This window comes from Colius striatus, chromosome 1 (assembly GCF_028858725.1).
Source record: "Colius striatus isolate bColStr4 chromosome 1, bColStr4.1.hap1, whole genome shotgun sequence".
NCBI classification, from domain to species: Eukaryota; Metazoa; Chordata; class Aves; order Coliiformes; family Coliidae; genus Colius; species Colius striatus.
Window position 1 is genome coordinate 74,565,049 of NC_084759.1, and position 20,886 is coordinate 74,585,934.

At 54.3% G+C, this 20,886-nt stretch overlaps 5 protein-coding genes across 5 annotated transcripts; 3 read left to right on the forward strand and 2 right to left on the reverse strand.

The window, feature by feature from the left end:
- The first annotated feature begins 41 nt into the window (after window positions 1–41).
- LOC133626127 (feather keratin Cos1-2-like) lies at window positions 42–662 on the forward strand. Its single transcript, XM_062002842.1, has 2 exons — window positions 42–191; window positions 345–662. Exons 1-2 carry the CDS (start codon window positions 42–44, stop codon window positions 660–662), a joined length of 468 nt encoding a protein of 155 aa, XP_061858826.1.
- A 2,715-nt stretch (window positions 663–3,377) lies between these two features.
- LOC133626138 (uncharacterized) lies at window positions 3,378–7,520 on the reverse strand. The gene is made up of 4 exons (XM_062002956.1): window positions 7,437–7,520; window positions 6,557–6,750; window positions 3,974–4,094; window positions 3,378–3,695 (listed from the first exon to the last, which is right to left on the reverse strand). The coding sequence occupies exons 1-4, from the start codon at window positions 7,518–7,520 to the stop codon at window positions 3,378–3,380; spliced, it is 717 nt and encodes a 238-aa protein (XP_061858940.1).
- A 41-nt stretch (window positions 7,521–7,561) lies between these two features.
- LOC133626143 (feather keratin Cos1-2-like) lies at window positions 7,562–8,182 on the forward strand. Its single transcript, XM_062003085.1, has 2 exons — window positions 7,562–7,711; window positions 7,865–8,182. Exons 1-2 carry the CDS (start codon window positions 7,562–7,564, stop codon window positions 8,180–8,182), a joined length of 468 nt encoding a protein of 155 aa, XP_061859069.1.
- A 2,715-nt stretch (window positions 8,183–10,897) lies between these two features.
- Window positions 10,898–11,643, reverse strand: LOC133626175 (feather keratin Cos1-2-like). The gene is made up of 2 exons (XM_062003185.1): window positions 11,494–11,643; window positions 10,898–11,215 (listed from the first exon to the last, which is right to left on the reverse strand). Exons 1-2 carry the CDS (start codon window positions 11,641–11,643, stop codon window positions 10,898–10,900), a joined length of 468 nt encoding a protein of 155 aa, XP_061859169.1.
- A 3,756-nt stretch (window positions 11,644–15,399) lies between these two features.
- Window positions 15,400–15,702, forward strand: LOC133624666 (feather keratin Cos1-2). The gene has a single exon (XM_061988545.1). It carries the CDS (start codon window positions 15,406–15,408, stop codon window positions 15,700–15,702), a length of 297 nt encoding a protein of 98 aa, XP_061844529.1. The 5' UTR covers window positions 15,400–15,405.
- The last annotated feature ends 5,184 nt before the right edge of the window (window positions 15,703–20,886 follow it).

Here is a 20,886-nt window from a genome sequence, read left to right on the forward strand (position 1 = left end):
CAGGGCAGGAAAGCAGGACACAGCCCACGGCGTTAGCTGGGATGGCTTGCGTTTGTCTTGAGCTGGTCAGAAAATTACTGCTTCCAGAGAGGGTGCCTCTGGGCCTGAGGCAGTGCGGGACTACTATAAAAGGCAGCCCAACTCTCTGCTCTCCCATCCACTTCTCTCGTCTCCTTCTCCTTGGCAGCCAGGTGAGTGCAAGGTCTCCTGTCCTCTTCCTAATCTATCGGGTCTTTCCTCCACGCTTTCAGTCAGGCCAGGAGGTGCCTTGGCTCCACTCTGACTGGCTGCAGTGCTGCTTCTCACGTGTCCCCGTTTTCTGCTTCCCCTGCCCTCTCTCCCAGGTGCACCTCTTGCCCACAGACATGTCCTGCTGTAGCCCGTGCCAGCCCTGCGGCCCCACCCCGCTGGCCAACAGCTGCACTGAGCCCTGTTGCAGGCAGTGCCAGAGCTCCACCATCGTCATCCAGCCCTCCGCCGCAGTGGTGACCCTGCCCGGCCCCATCCTCAGCTCCTTCCCGCAGAACACCGTTGTGGGCTCCTCCACCTCCGCTGCCGCCGGCAGCATCCTCAGCAGCCAGGGAGTGCCCATCTCCTCCGGGGGCTTTGACCTCTCCTGCCTTACCAGCGGCTACTGTGGCAGCAGGTGCCGCCCCTGCTAAGGCTGCTGGACGCCTTCCTTGGGCAAGAAGCTTCAAGACCTCAGAAGATGGTGCTGGACAGGAGACTCTGAGGAGCTTCAGGGCTCCGCTCTCTCCTCCCTCTTTCCTCTGCTGCTGACTTTTCCCTTTCCCCAGTGCCAGCCCGCGGCGGCTCCACCGCGTCTTGGGGGCTGCCCCTGGTGCTCCCTGTGAGACACCCCCTTTTTCTTCTTTGGGCTCATTAAAGTTGTGCTGCATCCAAGCCTGCGCCTCCGCGTCCTCCTTCCTTCCGGGGCCTCCCTTCTATCTGCTCAGCGAAAAGGTCAAGGAAGGGGAGGGTGGCAAGCATTGCAGTGCTTCTTGTTTTCTGCCCTTTCCCTTGTAGGTGACAAAGGCCTCCCTGGCTACTCCGCAGCCCCGGTCCTTCGGTGAGCGCCTGGCTCCAAAGGCTGCCAGGTGTGGGGATGGGAAACAACAACGCCAGGCGACAGCCCACGGCCTTATCTCCCCCTTCCCCTCCCCTCCATTACCCGCTCTAGGGTCCGTGGCCAGCGCACTCGGGCACGGGCTGACGAGAAAGTTACCTCCAGCAGTCCCTCAGCGCCTGGCTGGGCACGTGCTCTCCCGGGTGCAGAAAAGGAAATCCTGCCAAGGGTTAGTTAGCAGAGGGGTCGGTAGGGCTGCCTTCTGTGAGGAGGTGCCACAAGCTGTCCTCATGTCAGATGGAGCCAGTTCCAGACGGCTCCAAGACAGACCCGCTGCTGGCCAAAGCTCAGCCAATCAGCGACGCTGCCAATGCCTCTGTCAGAACGTATCTGAGGCAGCCGGCACAGAAACTGACGCTTTCACTCCACTTCCCGTTAGTCCTGCCCAGGTTTCTGCTTTTCACCTGCCTATACATTAGCAGATTACTTCCAGCAGAATGGTTGTTCTTACTGTGCTCCTAACCGAGCCTGGACACTTCGACATCACTTCTCCCCTTTTGAGATTTAGCCCTTTCTTTCTCTTCGATAATTCTCAGCCCCCTTTTGTACTGCTCTTATCTGAGGCCTAGGCAATGTTTTGGCACTCCAACTTTTAGAACAACCAAACTTCCCCAACACTATTCATCTTCCAGTCAAGGTTGCTCTTCAATTTTGGACTAGGCCTTTTCACTTTTCTTGCAGTTTCTCGTCCTTCCAGGTTCAAACGTAGGCCAGACCTCCCGGGTGAAAGGAGGGGGCAGGGGTAGCCAATGGCGGTGGTGGCCTCTGGTTTAAAGAAAGACCTGTGCAAAGAGGATAACATTTGTGAGGCAGATTATCGGGATAGGGGTTTCCAGACGTTGTCTTGAAAGGACTTACTTTTTCCTTAATCCTCACGGTGATCCTGACCCTCGAGAAAGCCAAAGGCCAGGCTCCCACCCATTCAATATCAGCCTTCTGGCATCACTTTTCACTTTGCCTTTTCAGGGTTCCGCTTCTCCTTTTGACTGGGGGCCTCCAAGGAGTACGGAGCTCCCATTCGATCTTTAAGAGCTTTGACACTCCTTCTACTGCTTCGATTGCAAAACGAGGTCCGCTGTCCGGTTACAGCCCTTCTGGAAGCCTTGCTTTTAACATTGCCTTTACCCCTTCTTTTGCTCGGCTGCTGCGGCACGGGAAAGATTCGGGCCATCCTGACAAAGGGTCAGCCATTACCAGGACATTTTTGCTATTCATCCTATGTTGGTATTCCAGCAAAATCAACGTGCCAATGTTTTCCAGGCATACGGCCTCTTTTTACCTCTCCTGACGGGGGTTTCTTTTGCATTTTGGCCTTGGCTTTTCTAAACACGTTTCACACCGCTGGGCAACGCTTTTCGCAACTTTCAGCATGCTAATTCCTACAGCGTACACTTTTACCATTTCCACTAAGGCTTCAGCTCCCCTGTGCATGTTGCAAGGTGTCCGCTTCATAATTTCCCTTACTATTTCCGGAGGTACTCCACACTGCCCGCTCGGAGTTTTCCACCACCACGGACGTCAGGAGCTCGGCCACCTCATCTTCTTTCCCTGTAGACTTGGGGGACACGGATTTCTAGAGTCCTTTCTGCAGCCTGACCAGTGCCGAGTTCAGGGCGACAATCCCTGCCCTGCTCCAACTGACCACACCATTTCTGATTCAAGACGGGATGCCTTTGGCCTTCTTGGCCACCTGGGCACAGTGCTGGTCATATTCAGCGGAAGTCGACCAACACCATCCAAGCCTGTGGCGTTGCCGGGGCTTGTTGTGACCCGAGAGCGGGAGCTGGTACCGAGCCTACTGAAGCCTCATCGAACTGGCCTGGGCCTACGGATGCAGCCTGGCACGACGCCCTCTGAAGAGCCTTCCTGCCTGCCCTCAAGCACATCAGCACTCCCACCCAAGGGGCTTTGCTTTGGAAACTTAAGGCTAGTGCACTCAAAGTCTTTGTCAGTACGATAAAAAGACTGGGAGCGGGGTCCCAGAAGGAAGGAGGACGCGGAGGCGCAGGCTTGGATGCAGCACAGCTTTAATGAGCCCAAAGAAGAAAAAGGGGGTGTCTCACAGGGAGCACCAGGGGCAGCCCCCAAGACGCGGTGGAGCCGCCGCGGGCTGGCACTGGGGAAGGGGAAAAGTCAGCAGCAGAGGAAAGAGGGAGGAGAGAGCGGAGCCCTGAAGCTCCTCAGAGTCTCCTGTCCAGCACCATCTTCTGAGGTCTTGAAGCTTCTTGCCCAAGGAAGGCGTCCAGCAGCCTTAGCAGGGGCGGCACCTGCTGCCACAGTAGCCGCTGGTAAGGCAGGAGAGGTCAAAGCCCCCGGAGGAGATGGGCACTCCCTGGCTGCTGAGGATGCTGCCGGCGGCAGCGGAGGTGGAGGAGCCCACAACGGTGTTCTGCGGGAAGGAGCTGAGGATGGGGCCGGGCAGGGTCACCACTGCGGCGGAGGGCTGGATGACGATGGTGGAGCTCTGGCACTGCCTGCAACAGGGCTCAGTGCAGCTGTTGGCCAGCGGGGTGGGGCCGCAGGGCTGGCACGGGCTACAGCAGGACATGTCTGTGGGCAAGAGGTGCACCTGGGAGAGAGGGCAGGGGAAGCAGAAAACGGGGACACGTGAGAAGCAGCACTGCAGCCAGTCAGAGTGGAGCCAAGGCACCTCCCGGCCTGGCTCAAAGACAGCCTCGGAGACACTTCAACTAAGTCCCAGTCCTGCTCTGTAGAAGACAGACCTTCTGTGCCCTCTCCCTTGAGAAGCAGCTGCCAGCCCTGGGCTCGCACAGCCCCTCTCTGCTGAGACATGCATGGAGGAAAGACCCGATGGAGAAGGAAGAGGACAGGAGGCTTTGCACTCACCTGGCTGCCAAGGAGAAGGAGGCGAGAGAAGTGGATGGGAGAGCAGAGAGTTGGGCTGCCTTTTATAGTAGTCCCGCACTGCCTCAGGCCCAGAGGCACCCTCTCTAGAAGCAGCAATTTTCTGACCAGCTCAAGACAAACGCAAGCCATCCCAGCTAACGCCCTGGGCTGTGTCCTGCTTTCCTGCCCTGATGCCTTTGCACTTCCTGGCTTATGCCACGTACTTCCCAGCAGGAGGCTTCCCTAAGGGCCAGGATGAGGCTTCCCTAAGGGCTAGAAAGACGTCAGTGTGGCAGAAGACTCAGCTCAAGCGCTGAAGGCACGCCGTGCAGGCAGCACCTAGGTCATTCCTGTGGGTTTGCGTGTAGCAAAGGGCTCAGGCAATGGGCAACCCTCTCCACGCTTCTCCTGCACATGCCCAGGGACTGCCTCTTGGGGGGACGTGGCACATCCTTTGCTCTTATGCCCTCCACCTCTCTCTCTCTGATGGGCACTCCTTGTCACGGAATCACATTTTTCATATAGGCGGGCAGCTGTGGATTGATTCCTGTGTGTGCAAAATAAGGCAAGGAAGGTGGGAGACGGACAGGGAAGGAAACAAACTTTAAAACTGCTACCCCTATTCCGACCGCTACACTCCCTGATAGAGTCCAGCCCCATCTCTCACGTCGGCCTGCTTCCAGTCACAGAAGGCCACTAAAGTTTCTCCAAAGCTTTCTCTTGTCTACCCTAAACAACCTCAACTCTCTTGGCTTTTCTTTCGTAGGGGAGGTCTTCGATCCCACGACATTCATGGAATCATGGAATCACAGAATGGTAGGGTTGGAAGGGACCTTTAGAGATCATCTAGTCCAACCCCCCTGCAGAAGAAGGTTCACCTAGATCAGGTCTCATAGGAACATGTCCAGGCGGGTCTCGAAGACCTCCAAGGAAGGACATTCCACCACCCCTCTTGGCAACCTGTGCCACTGCTCCGTCACCCTCACAGTGCAATAGTTTTTTCCTACATTTAAATGGAACTTTTTTGTGTTCCAGCTTCATCCCATTACCCCTTGTCCTGTTGCTAGCTACAATAGAAAAAAGGGATGCCCCAACCTCCTGACACCCACCATTTAGATATTTATAAATGTGAATAAGATCCCCGCCTCAGTCTCCTCTTCTCCAGACTAAACAGCCCCAGTTCCCGCAGCCTTTCCTCATATGAAAGATGTTCCAGTCCCCTGACCACCTTGGTGGCCCTGCGCTGGGCTCTCTCCAGAAGTTCCCTGTCCCTCTTGAGCTGAGGAGCCCAGAACTGGACACAGGACTCCAGATGAGGCTTCACCAGGGCAGAGTAGAGGGGGAGCAGAGCCTCCCTTGACCTGCTGACTACACTCTTCTTCATGCATCCCAGGATGCCATTGGCCTTCTTGGCCATGAGGACACATTGTTGGCTCACGGTTACCTTACTGTCAATCAGGATTCCCAGGTCTCTCTCTGCAGAGCTGCTCTCCAGCAGTTCGACCCGTGGCCTGTACTGGTGCACAGGGTTGTTCCTCCTCAGATGCAGGACTCTGCACTTGTCCTTGTTGAACCTCAAGAGGTTCCTCTCTGCCCAAGTCTCAAGCCGGTCAAGATCCCGTTGAATGGCAGCACAGCCTTCTGGGGAATCAGCCAGCCCTCCCAGTTTGGTGTCATCAGCCAACTTGCTGAGGGTACCCTCAGTCCTCTCATCCAGGTCGTTGATGAAGATGCTGAACAAGACTGGCCCCAGAACTGATCCCTGTGGAACTCCGCTGGCCACAGGCCTCCAACTCGATTCTATGCCATTGATCACCACCCTCTGGGCTCTGCCATTCAGACAGCTCTCGATCCACCTCACTGTCCACTCATCCAAGCCACACTGCCTGAGCTTTCTGATGAGGATGTGATGGGAGACAGTGTCAAAAGCCTTCCTGAAGTCAAGGTAGGTGACATCCGCTGCTCTCCCCTCATCTAGCCAGCCGGTTATGCCCTCGTAGAAGGCTATCAGGTTGGTCAAACAGGACTCCCCCTTGGTGAAGCCATGTTGACTGCCCCCGATAACCATCTTTTCCTTCATGTGTTTAGTGACAACATTCAGGATGAGTTGTTCCATCACCTTTCCAGGGATGGTGGTGAGGCTGACCGGCCTGTAGTTTCCTGGGTCAACCTTCCTGCCCTTTTTGAAGACTGGCGTGACATTGGCCTTTCTCCACTCCTCAGGCACCTCGCCTGTCCTCCATGATTGTTCAAAAATGATGGAGAGAGGCTTAGCAATCACATCAGCCAGCTCCCTCAGCGCTCTACGATGCATCCCATCAGGACCCACTGACTTATGAGCCTTAAGCTTGGCCAACAAGTCTTTAACCTCTTCCTCTTCCACCCAGGGCAAGTCCTCTGCTGTCTTGGCCATCCTATTAACCTTGCTGGGCTGGGCTTCAAACTGCAGAGGTATGGGTTTGACGCAGGGACTGTTAACACTGCTAAGGAATTGGCTTTCTGGCCACATCCAAAGAGTTCCGCTCAATGGCTCCACGTGCAAGTGGAAAACAGGAATGAGTGGTGTCCCTCAAGGCTCTGTACCGGGACCAATAGTATCTCCCTTCTTCCTCAGTGACAGAGACGCTGGAATCGAACGCACTCTCGGCAAGTTTGCAGATATTCAGGCAGATGTTGACCAACACCTTCCAAGCCTGCAGCGTTGCCTGGGCTTGATGTGGCCCAAGCGCAGGAGGCGGTGCCGAGTCTGGCTTCAGCCTCATACAATAGGCCTCAGCCTATGGAAGTAGCCTGGCCAGAACCCTCTGAAGAGCCTTCCTGCCTTCAAGCACGTCAACACTCCCCCTCGGTGTGGTTTTGTCTGGGAAGTTAACGACGGTGCAGTCCAGCCCTCCGCCCATATCTTATCCAATGATAACGATACGGAAGAAAACTGGCTGCTGTGCTGAGCCCTGGGGGAATAGCGCTGCTGACCGTAAAGCAAGTAATGGAGGCTGCAGGGCACAGAGGCTGCATTTCAGGTCTCGGAGGACATCTCTGCCAGCTGAAAGGAAGCGTCATTCAGAAGCAGAAGGGCTCCTGCAGTACTCATGGACACACCTGCACGTGCCCTCACAATGAGGGTCACACAAGGACAGATTGACACAAACGTGCCCAGCAAAACGCTCCGTCGGCCTCTGACTGTTGCAACACGGTCCAAGCTTCCCCGTGAAAGCCCGGTGGCATGAGACAAGGAGCGCCCATAAGAGAGAGAGAGATGGAGGGTATAAGAGCAAAGGACATGCCACGTTTTCGCAAGAGGCAGTCCCTGGGCATGTGCAGGAGAAGCGTGGAGAGGGCTGCCCATTGCCTGAGCCCTTTGCCACACGCAAGCCCACAGGAATGACCTAGGTGCTGCCTGCACGGCGTGCCTTCAGTGCTTGAGCTGAGTCTTCTGCCACACTGACGTCTTTCTGGCTCTTACGGAAGCCTCGGGCCTCTCATCCCGGCCCTTAGAGAAGCCTCCTGCTGGGAAGTACGTGGCATAAGCCAGGAAATGCAAAGGCATCAGGGCAGGAAAGCAGGACACAGCCCACGGCGTTAGCTGGGATGGCTTGCGTTTGTCTTGAGCTGGTCAGAAAATTACTGCTTCCAGAGAGGGTGCCTCTGGGCCTGAGGCAGTGCGGGACTACTATAAAAGGCAGCCCAACTCTCTGCTCTCCCATCCACTTCTCTCGTCTCCTTCTCCTTGGCAGCCAGGTGAGTGCAAGGTCTCCTGTCCTCTTCCTAATCTATCGGGTCTTTCCTCCACGCTTTCAGTCAGGCCAGGAGGTGCCTTGGCTCCACTCTGACTGGCTGCAGTGCTGCTTCTCACGTGTCCCCGTTTTCTGCTTCCCCTGCCCTCTCTCCCAGGTGCACCTCTTGCCCACAGACATGTCCTGCTGTAGCCCGTGCCAGCCCTGCGGCCCCACCCCGCTGGCCAACAGCTGCACTGAGCCCTGTTGCAGGCAGTGCCAGAGCTCCACCATCGTCATCCAGCCCTCCGCCGCAGTGGTGACCCTGCCCGGCCCCATCCTCAGCTCCTTCCCGCAGAACACCGTTGTGGGCTCCTCCACCTCCGCTGCCGCCGGCAGCATCCTCAGCAGCCAGGGAGTGCCCATCTCCTCCGGGGGCTTTGACCTCTCCTGCCTTACCAGCGGCTACTGTGGCAGCAGGTGCCGCCCCTGCTAAGGCTGCTGGACGCCTTCCTTGGGCAAGAAGCTTCAAGACCTCAGAAGATGGTGCTGGACAGGAGACTCTGAGGAGCTTCAGGGCTCCGCTCTCTCCTCCCTCTTTCCTCTGCTGCTGACTTTTCCCTTTCCCCAGTGCCAGCCCGCGGCGGCTCCACCGCGTCTTGGGGGCTGCCCCTGGTGCTCCCTGTGAGACACCCCCTTTTTCTTCTTTGGGCTCATTAAAGTTGTGCTGCATCCAAGCCTGCGCCTCCGCGTCCTCCTTCCTTCCGGGGCCTCCCTTCTATCTGCTCAGCGAAAAGGTCAAGGAAGGGGAGGGTGGCAAGCATTGCAGTGCTTCTTGTTTTCTGCCCTTTCCCTTGTAGGTGACAAAGGCCTCCCTGGCTACTCCGCAGCCCCGGTCCTTCGGTGAGCGCCTGGCTCCAAAGGCTGCCAGGTGTGGGGATGGGAAACAACAACGCCAGGCGACAGCCCACGGCCTTATCTCCCCCTTCCCCTCCCCTCCATTACCCGCTCTAGGGTCCGTGGCCAGCGCACTCGGGCACGGGCTGACGAGAAAGTTACCTCCAGCAGTCCCTCAGCGCCTGGCTGGGCACGTGCTCTCCCGGGTGCAGAAAAGGAAATCCTGCCAAGGGTTAGTTAGCAGAGGGGTCGGCAGGGCTGCCTTCTGTGAGGAGGTGCCACAAGCTGTCCTCATGTCAGATGGAGCCAGTTCCAGACGGCTCCAAGACAGACCCGCTGCTGGCCAAAGCTCAGCCAATCAGCGACGCTGCCAATGCCTCTGTCAGAACGTATCTGAGGCAGCCGGCACAGAAACTGACGCTTTCACTCCACTTCCCGTTAGTCCTGCCCAGGTTTCTGCTTTTCACCTGCCTATACATTAGCAGATTACTTCCAGCAGAATGGTTGTTCTTACTGTGCTCCTAACCGAGCCTGGACACTTCGACATCACTTCTCCCCTTTTGAGATTTAGCCCTTTCTTTCTCTTCGATAATTCTCAGCCCCCTTTTGTACTGCTCTTATCTGAGGCCTAGGCAATGTTTTGGCACTCCAACTTTTAGAACAACCAAACTTCCCCAACACTATTCATCTTCCAGTCAAGGTTGCTCTTCAATTTTGGACTAGGCCTTTTCACTTTTCTTGCAGTTTCTCGTCCTTCCAGGTTCAAACGTAGGCCAGACCTCCCGGGTGAAAGGAGGGGGCAGGGGTAGCCAATGGCGGTGGTGGCCTCTGGTTTAAAGAAAGACCTGTGCAAAGAGGATAACATTTGTGAGGCAGATTATCGGGATAGGGGTTTCCAGACGTTGTCTTGAAAGGACTTACTTTTTCCTTAATCCTCACGGTGATCCTGACCCTCGAGAAAGCCAAAGGCCAGGCTCCCACCCATTCAATATCAGCCTTCTGGCATCACTTTTCACTTTGCCTTTTCAGGGTTCCGCTTCTCCTTTTGACTGGGGGCCTCCAAGGAGTACGGAGCTCCCATTCGATCTTTAAGAGCTTTGACACTCCTTCTACTGCTTCGATTGCAAAACGAGGTCCGCTGTCCGGTTACAGCCCTTCTGGAAGCCTTGCTTTTAACATTGCCTTTACCCCTTCTTTTGCTCGGCTGCTGCGGCACGGGAAAGATTCGGGCCATCCTGACAAAGGGTCAGCCATTACCAGGACATTTTTGCTATTCATCCTATGTTGGTATTCCAGCAAAATCAACGTGCCAATGTTTTCCAGGCATACGGCCTCTTTTTACCTCTCCTGACGGGGGTTTCTTTTGCATTTTGGCCTTGGCTTTTCTAAACACGTTTCACACCGCTGGGCAACGCTTTTCGCAACTTTCAGCATGCTAATTCCTACAGCGTACACTTTTACCATTTCCACTAAGGCTTCAGCTCCCCTGTGCATGTTGCAAGGTGTCCGCTTCATAATTTCCCTTACTATTTCCGGAGGTACTCCACACTGCCCGCTCGGAGTTTTCCACCACCACGGACGTCAGGAGCTCGGCCACCTCATCTTCTTTCCCTGTAGACTTGGGGGACACGGATTTCTAGAGTCCTTTCTGCAGCCTGACCAGTGCCGAGTTCAGGGCGACAATCCCTGCCCTGCTCCAACTGACCACACCATTTCTGATTCAAGACGGGATGCCTTTGGCCTTCTTGGCCACCTGGGCACAGTGCTGGTCATATTCAGCGGAAGTCGACCAACACCATCCAAGCCTGTGGCGTTGCCGGGGCTTGTTGTGACCCGAGAGCGGGAGCTGGTACCGAGCCTACTGAAGCCTCATCGAACTGGCCTGGGCCTACGGATGCAGCCTGGCACGACGACCTCTGAAGAGCCTTCCTGCCTGCCCTCAAGCACATCAGCACTCCCACCCAAGGGGCTTTGCTTTGGAAACTTAAGGCTAGTGCACTCAAAGTCTTTGTCAGTACGATAAAAAGACTGGGAGCGGGGTCCCAGAAGGAAGGAGGACGCGGAGGCGCAGGCTTGGATGCAGCACAGCTTTAATGAGCCCAAAGAAGAAAAAGGGGGTGTCTCACAGGGAGCACCAGGGGCAGCCCCCAAGACGCGGTGGAGCCGCCGCGGGCTGGCACTGGGGAAGGGGAAAAGTCAGCAGCAGAGGAAAGAGGGAGGAGAGAGCGGAGCCCTGAAGCTCCTCAGAGTCTCCTGTCCAGCACCATCTTCTGAGGTCTTGAAGCTTCTTGCCCAAGGAAGGCGTCCAGCAGCCTTAGCAGGGGCGGCACCTGCTGCCACAGTAGCCGCTGGTAAGGCAGGAGAGGTCAAAGCCCCCGGAGGAGATGGGCACTCCCTGGCTGCTGAGGATGCTGCCGGCGGCAGCGGAGGTGGAGGAGCCCACAACGGTGTTCTGCGGGAAGGAGCTGAGGATGGGGCCGGGCAGGGTCACCACTGCGGCGGAGGGCTGGATGACGATGGTGGAGCTCTGGCACTGCCTGCAACAGGGCTCAGTGCAGCTGTTGGCCAGCGGGGTGGGGCCGCAGGGCTGGCACGGGCTACAGCAGGACATGTCTGTGGGCAAGAGGTGCACCTGGGAGAGAGGGCAGGGGAAGCAGAAAACGGGGACACGTGAGAAGCAGCACTGCAGCCAGTCAGAGTGGAGCCAAGGCACCTCCCGGCCTGGCTCAAAGACAGCCTCGGAGACACTTCAACTAAGTCCCAGTCCTGCTCTGTAGAAGACAGACCTTCTGTGCCCTCTCCCTTGAGAAGCAGCTGCCAGCCCTGGGCTCGCACAGCCCCTCTCTGCTGAGACATGCATGGAGGAAAGACCCGATGGAGAAGGAAGAGGACAGGAGGCTTTGCACTCACCTGGCTGCCAAGGAGAAGGAGGCGAGAGAAGTGGATGGGAGAGCAGAGAGTTGGGCTGCCTTTTATAGTAGTCCCACACTGCCTCAGGCCCAGAGGCACCCTCTCTAGAAGCAGCAATTTTCTGACCAGCTCAAGACAAACGCAAGCCATCCCAGCTAACGCCCTGGGCTGTGTCCTGCTTTCCTGCCCTGATGCCTTTGCACTTCCTGGCTTATGCCACGTACTTCCCAGCAGGAGGCTTCCCTAAGGGCCAGGATGAGGCTTCCCTAAGGGCTAGAAAGACGTCAGTGTGGCAGAAGACTCAGCTCAAGCGCTGAAGGCACGCCGTGCAGGCAGCACCTAGGTCATTCCTGTGGGTTTGCGTGTAGCAAAGGGCTCAGGCAATGGGCAACCCTCTCCACGCTTCTCCTGCACATGCCCAGGGACTGCCTCTTGGGGGGACGTGGCACATCCTTTGCTCTTATGCCCTCCACCTCTCTCTCTCTGATGGGCACTCCTTGTCACGGAATCACATTTTTCATATAGGCGGGCAGCTGTGGATTGATTCCTGTGTGTGCAAAATAAGGCAAGGAAGGTGGGAGACGGACAGGGAAGGAAACAAACTTTAAAACTGCTACCCCTATTCCGACCGCTACACTCCCTGATAGAGTCCAGCCCCATCTCTCACGTCGGCCTGCTTCCAGTCACAGAAGGCCACTAAAGTTTCTCCAAAGCTTTCTCTTGTCTACCCTAAACAACCTCAACTCTCTTGGCTTTTCTTTCGTAGGGGAGGTCTTCGATCCCACGACATTCATGGAATCATGGAATCACAGAATGGTAGGGTTGGAAGGGACCTTTAGAGATCATCTAGTCCAACCCCCCTGCAGAAGAAGGTTCACCTAGATCAGGTCTCATAGGAACATGTCCAGGCGGGTCTCGAAGACCTCCAAGGAAGGACATTCCACCACCCCTCTTGGCAACCTGTGCCACTGCTCCGTCACCCTCACAGTGCAATAGTTTTTTCCTACATTTAAATGGAACTTTTTTGTGTTCCAGCTTCATCCCATTACCCCTTGTCCTGTTGCTAGCTACAATAGAAAAAAGGGATGCCCCAACCTCCTGACACCCACCATTTAGATATTTATAAATGTGAATAAGATCCCCGCCTCAGTCTCCTCTTCTCCAGACTAAACAGCCCCAGTTCCCGCAGCCTTTCCTCATATGAAAGATGTTCCAGTCCCCTGACCACCTTGGTGGCCCTGCGCTGGGCTCTCTCCAGAAGTTCCCTGTCCCTCTTGAGCTGAGGAGCCCAGAACTGGACACAGGACTCCAGATGAGGCTTCACCAGGGCAGAGTAGAGGGGGAGCAGAGCCTCCCTTGACCTGCTGACTACACTCTTCTTCATGCATCCCAGGATGCCATTGGCCTTCTTGGCCATGAGGACACATTGTTGGCTCACGGTTACCTTACTGTCAATCAGGATTCCCAGGTCTCTCTCTGCAGAGCTGCTCTCCAGCAGTTCGACCCGTGGCCTGTACTGGTGCACAGGGTTGTTCCTCCTCAGATGCAGGACTCTGCACTTGTCCTTGTTGAACCTCAAGAGGTTCCTCTCTGCCCAAGTCTCAAGCCGGTCAAGATCCCGTTGAATGGCAGCACAGCCTTCTGGGGAATCAGCCAGCCCTCCCAGTTTGGTGTCATCAGCCAACTTGCTGAGGGTACCCTCAGTCCTCTCATCCAGGTCGTTGATGAAGATGCTGAACAAGACTGGCCCCAGAACTGATCCCTGTGGAACTCCGCTGGCCACAGGCCTCCAACTCGATTCTATGCCATTGATCACCACCCTCTGGGCTCTGCCATTCAGACAGCTCTCGATCCACCTCACTGTCCACTCATCCAAGCCACACTGCCTGAGCTTTCTGATGAGGATGTGATGGGAGACAGTGTCAAAAGCCTTCCTGAAGTCAAGGTAGGTGACATCCGCTGCTCTCCCCTCATCTAGCCAGCCGGTTATGCCCTCGTAGAAGGCTATCAGGTTGGTCAAACAGGACTCCCCCTTGGTGAAGCCATGTTGACTGCCCCCGATAACCATCTTTTCCTTCATGTGTTTAGTGACAACATTCAGGATGAGTTGTTCCATCACCTTTCCAGGGATGGTGGTGAGGCTGACCGGCCTGTAGTTTCCTGGGTCAACCTTCCTGCCCTTTTTGAAGACTGGCGTGACATTGGCCTTTCTCCACTCCTCAGGCACCTCGCCTGTCCTCCATGATTGTTCAAAAATGATGGAGAGAGGCTTAGCAATCACATCAGCCAGCTCCCTCAGCGCTCTACGATGCATCCCATCAGGACCCACTGACTTATGAGCCTTAAGCTTGGCCAACAAGTCTTTAACCTCTTCCTCTTCCACCCAGGGCAAGTCCTCTGCTGTCTTGGCCATCCTATTAACCTTGCTGGGCTGGGCTTCAAACTGCAGAGGTATGGGTTTGACGCAGGGACTGTTAACACTGCTAAGGAATTGGCTTTCTGGCCACATCCAAAGAGTTCCGCTCAATGGCTCCACGTGCAAGTGGAAAACAGGAATGAGTGGTGTCCCTCAAGGCTCTGTACCGGGACCAATAGTATCTCCCTTCTTCCTCAGTGACAGAGACGCTGGAATCGAACGCACTCTCGGCAAGTTTGCAGATATTCAGGCAGATGTTGACCAACACCTTCCAAGCCTGCAGCGTTGCCTGGGCTTGATGTGGCCCAAGCGCAGGAGGCGGTGCCGAGTCTGGCTTCAGCCTCATACAATAGGCCTCAGCCTATGGAAGTAGCCTGGCCAGAACCCTCTGAAGAGCCTTCCTGCCTTCAAGCACGTCAACACTCCCCCTCGGTGTGGTTTTGTCTGGGAAGTTAACGACGGTGCAGTCCAGCCCTCCGCCCATATCTTATCCAATGATAACGATACGGAAGAAAACTGGCTGCTGTGCTGAGCCCTGGGGGAATAGCGCTGCTGACCGTAAAGCAAGTAATGGAGGCTGCAGGGCACAGAGGCTGCATTTCAGGTCTCGGAGGACATCTCTGCCAGCTGAAAGGAAGCGTCATTCAGAAGCAGAAGGGCTCCTGCAGTACTCATGGACACACCTGCACGTGCCCTCACAATGAGGGTCACACAAGGACAGATTGACACAAACGTGCCCAGCAAAACGCTCCGTCGGCCTCTGACTGTTGCAACACGGTCCAAGCTTCCCCGTGAAAGCCCGGTGGCATGAGACAAGGAGCGCCCATAAGAGAGAGACAGATGGAGGGTATAAGAGCAAAGGACATGCCACGTTTTCGCAAGAGGCAGTCCCTGGGCATGTGCAGGAGAAGCGTGGAGAGGGGTGCCCATTGCCTGAGCCCTTTGCCACACGCAAGCCCACAGGAATGACCTAGGTGCTGCCTGCACGGCGTGCCTTCAGTGCTTGAGCTGAGTCTTCTGCCACACTGACGTCTTTCTGGCTCTTACGGAAGCCTCGGGCCTCTCATCCCGGCCCTTAGAGAAGCCTCCTGCTGGGAAGTACGTGGCATAAGCCAGGAAATGCAAAGGCATCAGGGCAGGAAAGCAGGACACAGCCCACGGCGTTAGCTGGGATGGCTTGCGTTTGTCTTGAGCTGGTCAGAAAATTACTGCTTCCAGAGAGGGTGCCTCTGGGCCTGAGGCAGTGCGGGACTACTATAAAAGGCAGCCCAACTCTCTGCTCTCCCATCCACTTCTCTTGTCTCCTTCTCCTTGGCAGCCAGGTGAGTGCAAGGTCTCCTGTCCTCTTCCTAATCTATCGGGTCTTTCCTCCACGCTTTCAGTCAGGCCAGGAGGTGCCTTGGCTCCACTCTGACTGGCTGCAGTGCTGCTTCTCACGTGTCCCCGTTTTCTGCTTCCCCTGCCCTCTCTCCCAGGTGCACCTCTTGCCCACAGACATGTCCTGCTGTAGCCCGTGCCAGCCCTGCGGCCCCACCCCGCTGGCCAACAGCTGCACTGAGCCCTGTTGCAGGCAGTGCCAGAGCTCCACCATCGTCATCCAGCCCTCCGCCGCAGTGGTGACCCTGCCCGGCCCCATCCTCAGCTCCTTCCCGCAGAACACCGTTGTGGGCTCCTCCACCTCCGCTGCCGCCGGCAGCATCCTCAGCAGCCAGGGAGTGCCCATCTCCTCCGGGGGCTTTGACCTCTCCTGCCTTACCAGCGGCTACTGTGGCAGCAGGTGCCGCCCCTGCTAAGGCTGCTGGACGCCTTCCTTGGGCAAGAAGCTTCAAGACCTCAGAAGATGGTGCTGGACAGGAGACTCTGAGGAGCTTCAGGGCTCCGCTCTCTCCTCCCTCTTTCCTCTGCTGCTGACTTTTCCCCTTCCCCAGTGCCAGCCCGCGGCGGCTCCACCGCGTCTTGGGGGCTGCCCCTGGTGCTCCCTGTGAGACACCCCCTTTTTCTTCTTTGGGCTCATTAAAGTTGTGCTGCATCCAAGCCTGCGCCTCCGCGTCCTCCTTCCTTCCGGGGCCTCCCTTCTATCTGCTCAGCGAAAAGGTCAAGGAAGGGGAGGGTGGCAAGCATTGCAGTGCTTCTTGTTTTCTGCCCTTTCCCTTGTAGGTGACAAAGGCCTCCCTGGCTACTCCGCAGCCCCGGTCCTTCGGTGAGCGCCTGGCTCCAAAGGCTGCCAGGTGTGGGGATGGGAAACAACAACGCCAGGCGACAGCCCACGGCCTTATCTCCCCCTTCCCCTCCCCTCCATTACCCGCTCTAGGGTCCGTGGCCAGCGCACTCGGGCACGGGCTGACGAGAAAGTTACCTCCAGCAGTCCCTCAGCGCCTGGCTGGGCACGTGCTCTCCCGGGTGCAGAAAAGGAAATCCTGCCAAGGGTTAGTTAGCAGAGGGGTCGGTAGGGCTGCCTTCTGTGAGGAGGTGCCACAAGCTGTCCTCATGTCAGATGGAGCCAGTTCCAGACGGCTCCAAGACAGACCCGCTGCTGGCCAAAGCTCAGCCAATCAGCGACGCTGCCAATGCCTCTGTCAGAACGTATCTGAGGCAGCCGGCACAGAAACTGACGCTTTCACTCCACTTCCCGTTAGTCCTGCCCAGGTTTCTGCTTTTCACCTGCCTATACATTAGCAGATTGCTTCCAGCAGAATGGTTGTTCTTACTGTGCTCCTAACCGAGCCTGGACACTTCGACATCACTTCTCCCCTTTTGAGATTTAGCCCTTTCTTTCTCTTCGATAATTCTCAGCCCCCTTTTGTACTGCTCTTATCTGAGGCCTAGGCAATGTTTTGGCACTCCAACTTTTAGAACAACCAAACTTCCCCAACACTATTCATCTTCCAGTCAAGGTTGCTCTTCAATTTTGGACTAGGCCTTTTCACTTTTCTTGCAGTTTCTCGTCCTTCCAGGTTCAAACGTAGGCGAGACCTCCCAGGTGAAAGGAGGGGGCAGGGGTAGCCAATGGCGGTGGTGGCCCCTGGTTTAAAGAAAGACCTGTGCAAAGAGGATAACATTTGTGAGGCAGGTTATCGGGATAGGGGTTTCCAGACGTTGTCTTGAAAGGACTTACTTTTTCCTTAATCCTCACGGTGATCCTGACCCTCGAGAAAGCCAAAGGCCAGGCTCCCACCCATTCAATATCAGCCTTCTGGCATCACTTTTCACTTTGCCTTTTCAGGGTTCCGCTTCTCCTTTTGACTGGGGGCCTCCAAGGAGTACGGAGCTCCCATTCGATCTTTAAGAGCTTTGACACTCCTTCTACTGCTTCGATTGCAAAACGAGGTCCGCTGTCCGGTTACAGCCCTTCTGGAAGCCTTGCTTTTAACATTGCCTTTACCCCTTCTTTTGCTCGGCTGCTGCGGCACGGGAAAGATTCGGGCCATCCTGACAAAGGGTCAGCCATTACCAGGACATTTTTGCTATTCATCCTATGTTGGTATTCCAGCAAAATCAACGTGCCAATGTTTTCCAGGCATACGGCCTCTTTTTACCTCTCCTGATGGGGGTTTCTTTTGCATTTTGGCCTTGGCTTTTCTAAACACGTTTCACACCGCTGGGCAACGCTTTTCGCAACTTTCAGCATGCTAATTCCTACAGCGTACACTTTTACCATTTCCACTAAGGCTTCGGCTCCCCTGTGCATGTTGCAAGGTGTCCGCTTCATAAGTTCCCTTACTATTTCCGGAGGTACTCCACACTGCCCGCTCGGAGTTTTCCACCACCACGGACGTCAGGAGCTCGGCCACCTCATCTTCTTTCCCTGTAGACTTGGGGGACACGGATTTCTAGAGTCCTTTCTGCAACTAGGGCTGCCGTATTTATTGATAAGGGAAGATCAGTTTTCCTTATCAATTGCACGTTGGCCCGGCGCCAAAGGGCTTCTCTTCCCCGTGTTTCCTCCTGTTCCGTGTCCTCGGCCTCTTGGGAAACTTTTTCCCCAAAAGGATATTTGCGTGTTAGGGAATGTTGCTGCTAAAACAGCAGCCTTCTCTTTCTGATTTTTTAGTTGCCCTTTTGGGTTTCTCTGTTTCTTTTCCAAGTCCTCTCTCCAATTCCCAATGTCCCTCTTGTAGTGAGGGGCCCAACACTGCACATGGCAATGAAGGTGCGGCCTGACCAGTGCCGAGTTCGGGGCGACAATCCCTGTGCACTGTCCACCATCTCAATATCCTTCTTGTACTGAGGGGTCCAAAACCGAACACAGTGCTCAAGGTGCAGTTTCACCAGCCCTGAGTACAAGGGGATAATCACTTCCCTGGTCCTTCTGATTGCACTATTTCTGATACAAGTCAGGACACCATTGGCCTCCTTGGCCACCCGGGAACACTGCAGGGCTCATGTTCAACCGGTCAATGAATTGTGCATGACCCAAGGCATCAAATTTTTATTTCAAATGTCTTTGGCAGAGACACTTTCTCTTCACCAAACCGTGATGTTTGGCAGTTTTATCCAGGAAAGGAACGGTAACAAACTGGGAGATTTAAAGGCTTAATTCATTTCAGGCCTTTACTCTGTCACTATGAGTCAGAAGCCTCTACTTTTAAATTTCTCAGCTGCTGAGGAAAAAGAAGCCCTGCTGGTATTGCAAGGTGCAGCACAATGGATGCTTTCAAGACTGAGAGTAAACCACCCTATTCTAGAGTCATCCTATGGGCATCCTGTGCAATTCATTGCAGGATGTCTTAAAGAAAAGATATGTCATGTGTAGCCACAAAGGTGAAAATGGTTGAGGCTTAACAGAATCAACAACAATAAAATCCTGCAATAAATGAATTTATTCATAGTTTTGGTAATCACAGAATCACAGAATGGTAGGGGTTGAAAGGGACCTCTCAAGATCCTCTAGTCCAGCCTCCCACTAAAGCAGCTTCACTTTGATCAGGTTGCATTGGAATGTGTCCAGGCAGGTTTTGAAAACCTTCAGAGGAGACTCCACAACCTCCGTGGGCAGCCTGTCCCAGGGCTCCCTCACAGGAAAGAAGTTTTTCCTCATGTTCAAGTGGAACTTCCTGTGTTCCAGTCTGTGCCCATTACCCCTTGTCCTGTCTTTAGGAACAGCAGAAAAAAATATTCACCCTATCTTCTTGACACACCTCCTTTAGGTATTTAAAAGTGTTGATAAGATTCCCCATTAGTCTTCTTTTCTCTGGACTAAGCAGCACCAGGTGACTCAGCTTTTCCTCATAAGAAAGATGCTCCAGTACCTTAATTATCTTGGCAGCCTTCCACTGGACTCTTTCCAGAAGTTCCCAGCCCCTCTTGAGCTGGGGAGCACAGAAATGGACACAGGACTCCAGATGTGGCCTTATCAGGGCAGAGTAGAGGGGGAGAAAAAGTTTCCTCAACCGGCAGGACACATTTTTTTTTCTCATGCATCCCAGGATGACATTGGCCTTACCGGTCACGAGGGCACATGTTTAATCTGCTGTCCACCACATGTCCCAGGTCTCTCTCTGCAGAGCTGCTCTCCAGCAGGTCAACTCCCAGCCTGTACTGCTGCATGGGGTTGTTCCTTCCCAGATGCAAGACTCTGCACTTGTCCTTGTTGAACCTCATGAAGTTCCTCTCTGCCCAAACTCAAGCCGCTCGAGATCCCACTGAATGGCAGCACAGCCTTCTGGGGAATCTGTCAGTCCTCCCAGTTTGGTGTCATCAGCCAACTTGCTGAGGGTACATTCTGTCCCCTCATCCAAGACATTGATGAAGATGTTGAACAAGACTGGCCCCAGAACCGATCTCTTTGGAACCCCATTGGCCTCAGGCCTCCTACTTGGCTCAGCTCCATTGATCACCATCTGCCCACCACCTGGGCTCTGTCATTCAGACAGTTCTCGATCCACTTCACTGTCCACTCATCCAAGCCACACTGCCTGAGCTTTCTGATGAGGATCTCATGGGAGACAGTGTCAAAAGCCTTCCTGAAGTCAAGGTAGATGACATCCACTGCTCTCCCTTCATCTAGTCAGCTTCTTATACTCTCATAGAAGGCTATCAGGTTGGTCAAGCAGGATTTTCCCTTGCTGAATCCAAGTCAACTATTCCTGATAACTTTATTTTCCTTCATGTGCTTAGAGTTGACACCCAGGATGAGTTGTTCCATCACCTTTCCAGGGATGGAGGTGAGGCTGACCAGCCTGTAGTTTCCAGGATCCTCCTCCTTGCCCTTTTTGAAGACTAGAGTAGCATTGGTCTTCCTCCAGTCTTCGGTCTAGAGAACTCAATGAACAGGTATACAATTTGTGCCACAGAAAAAAATCAAGGCCAAATAAATTCTGTAGAACAAAATTTCATTTGAAACTGTTAATTTAGCTTTGTGTACCAAGGTAGGAAGACAGATGAAGTGCTGTGGAAGTAGCCTGGTTTGCTGCAGAAAGCTTCTGTTGTTAAAGAGCAAGAACTCACAAACTAGGTTTGTGGAAACCATCCCCCAGTAACATCTGATAGTTCCTTTTCCTTGGCAGGAGTAGGAGTCTGGGTAACTTTTGTGTATAACTGCGAAGTAACTTTGATATATTAACAGCACATATTATTACACAGGAGATCCCTCTTTTACCACATTGGTCACAGCTGCATCATTCTCTGTCCTTAGCATGAAAAAAATCTGTCATTTTTTCATACATTTATGTCCCCCTGATGTATCTTGCATTTCTGCCTTCTATTGCTAAATGTTATATGCTCAACATCTGGCAAGTGAAACAAGATTTAAGGGAGAAAATAGGATTTGGTCACTGAGGCTTTTGTTAGACAAATACAGTTATCATTTTTATTACCATACCAATGGAAAGTAGTATTTTAGAATACATTTACTGAATGCTTTGTTCTTTATGACTGTCTGAAACCTTAAGAACGCTGGCAGAACATGCAGAAATTCAAGTAATAAAATTATCACAATATTTTAAGAAGAGCACAAGTACATGTCTCCAGCTGGGTTC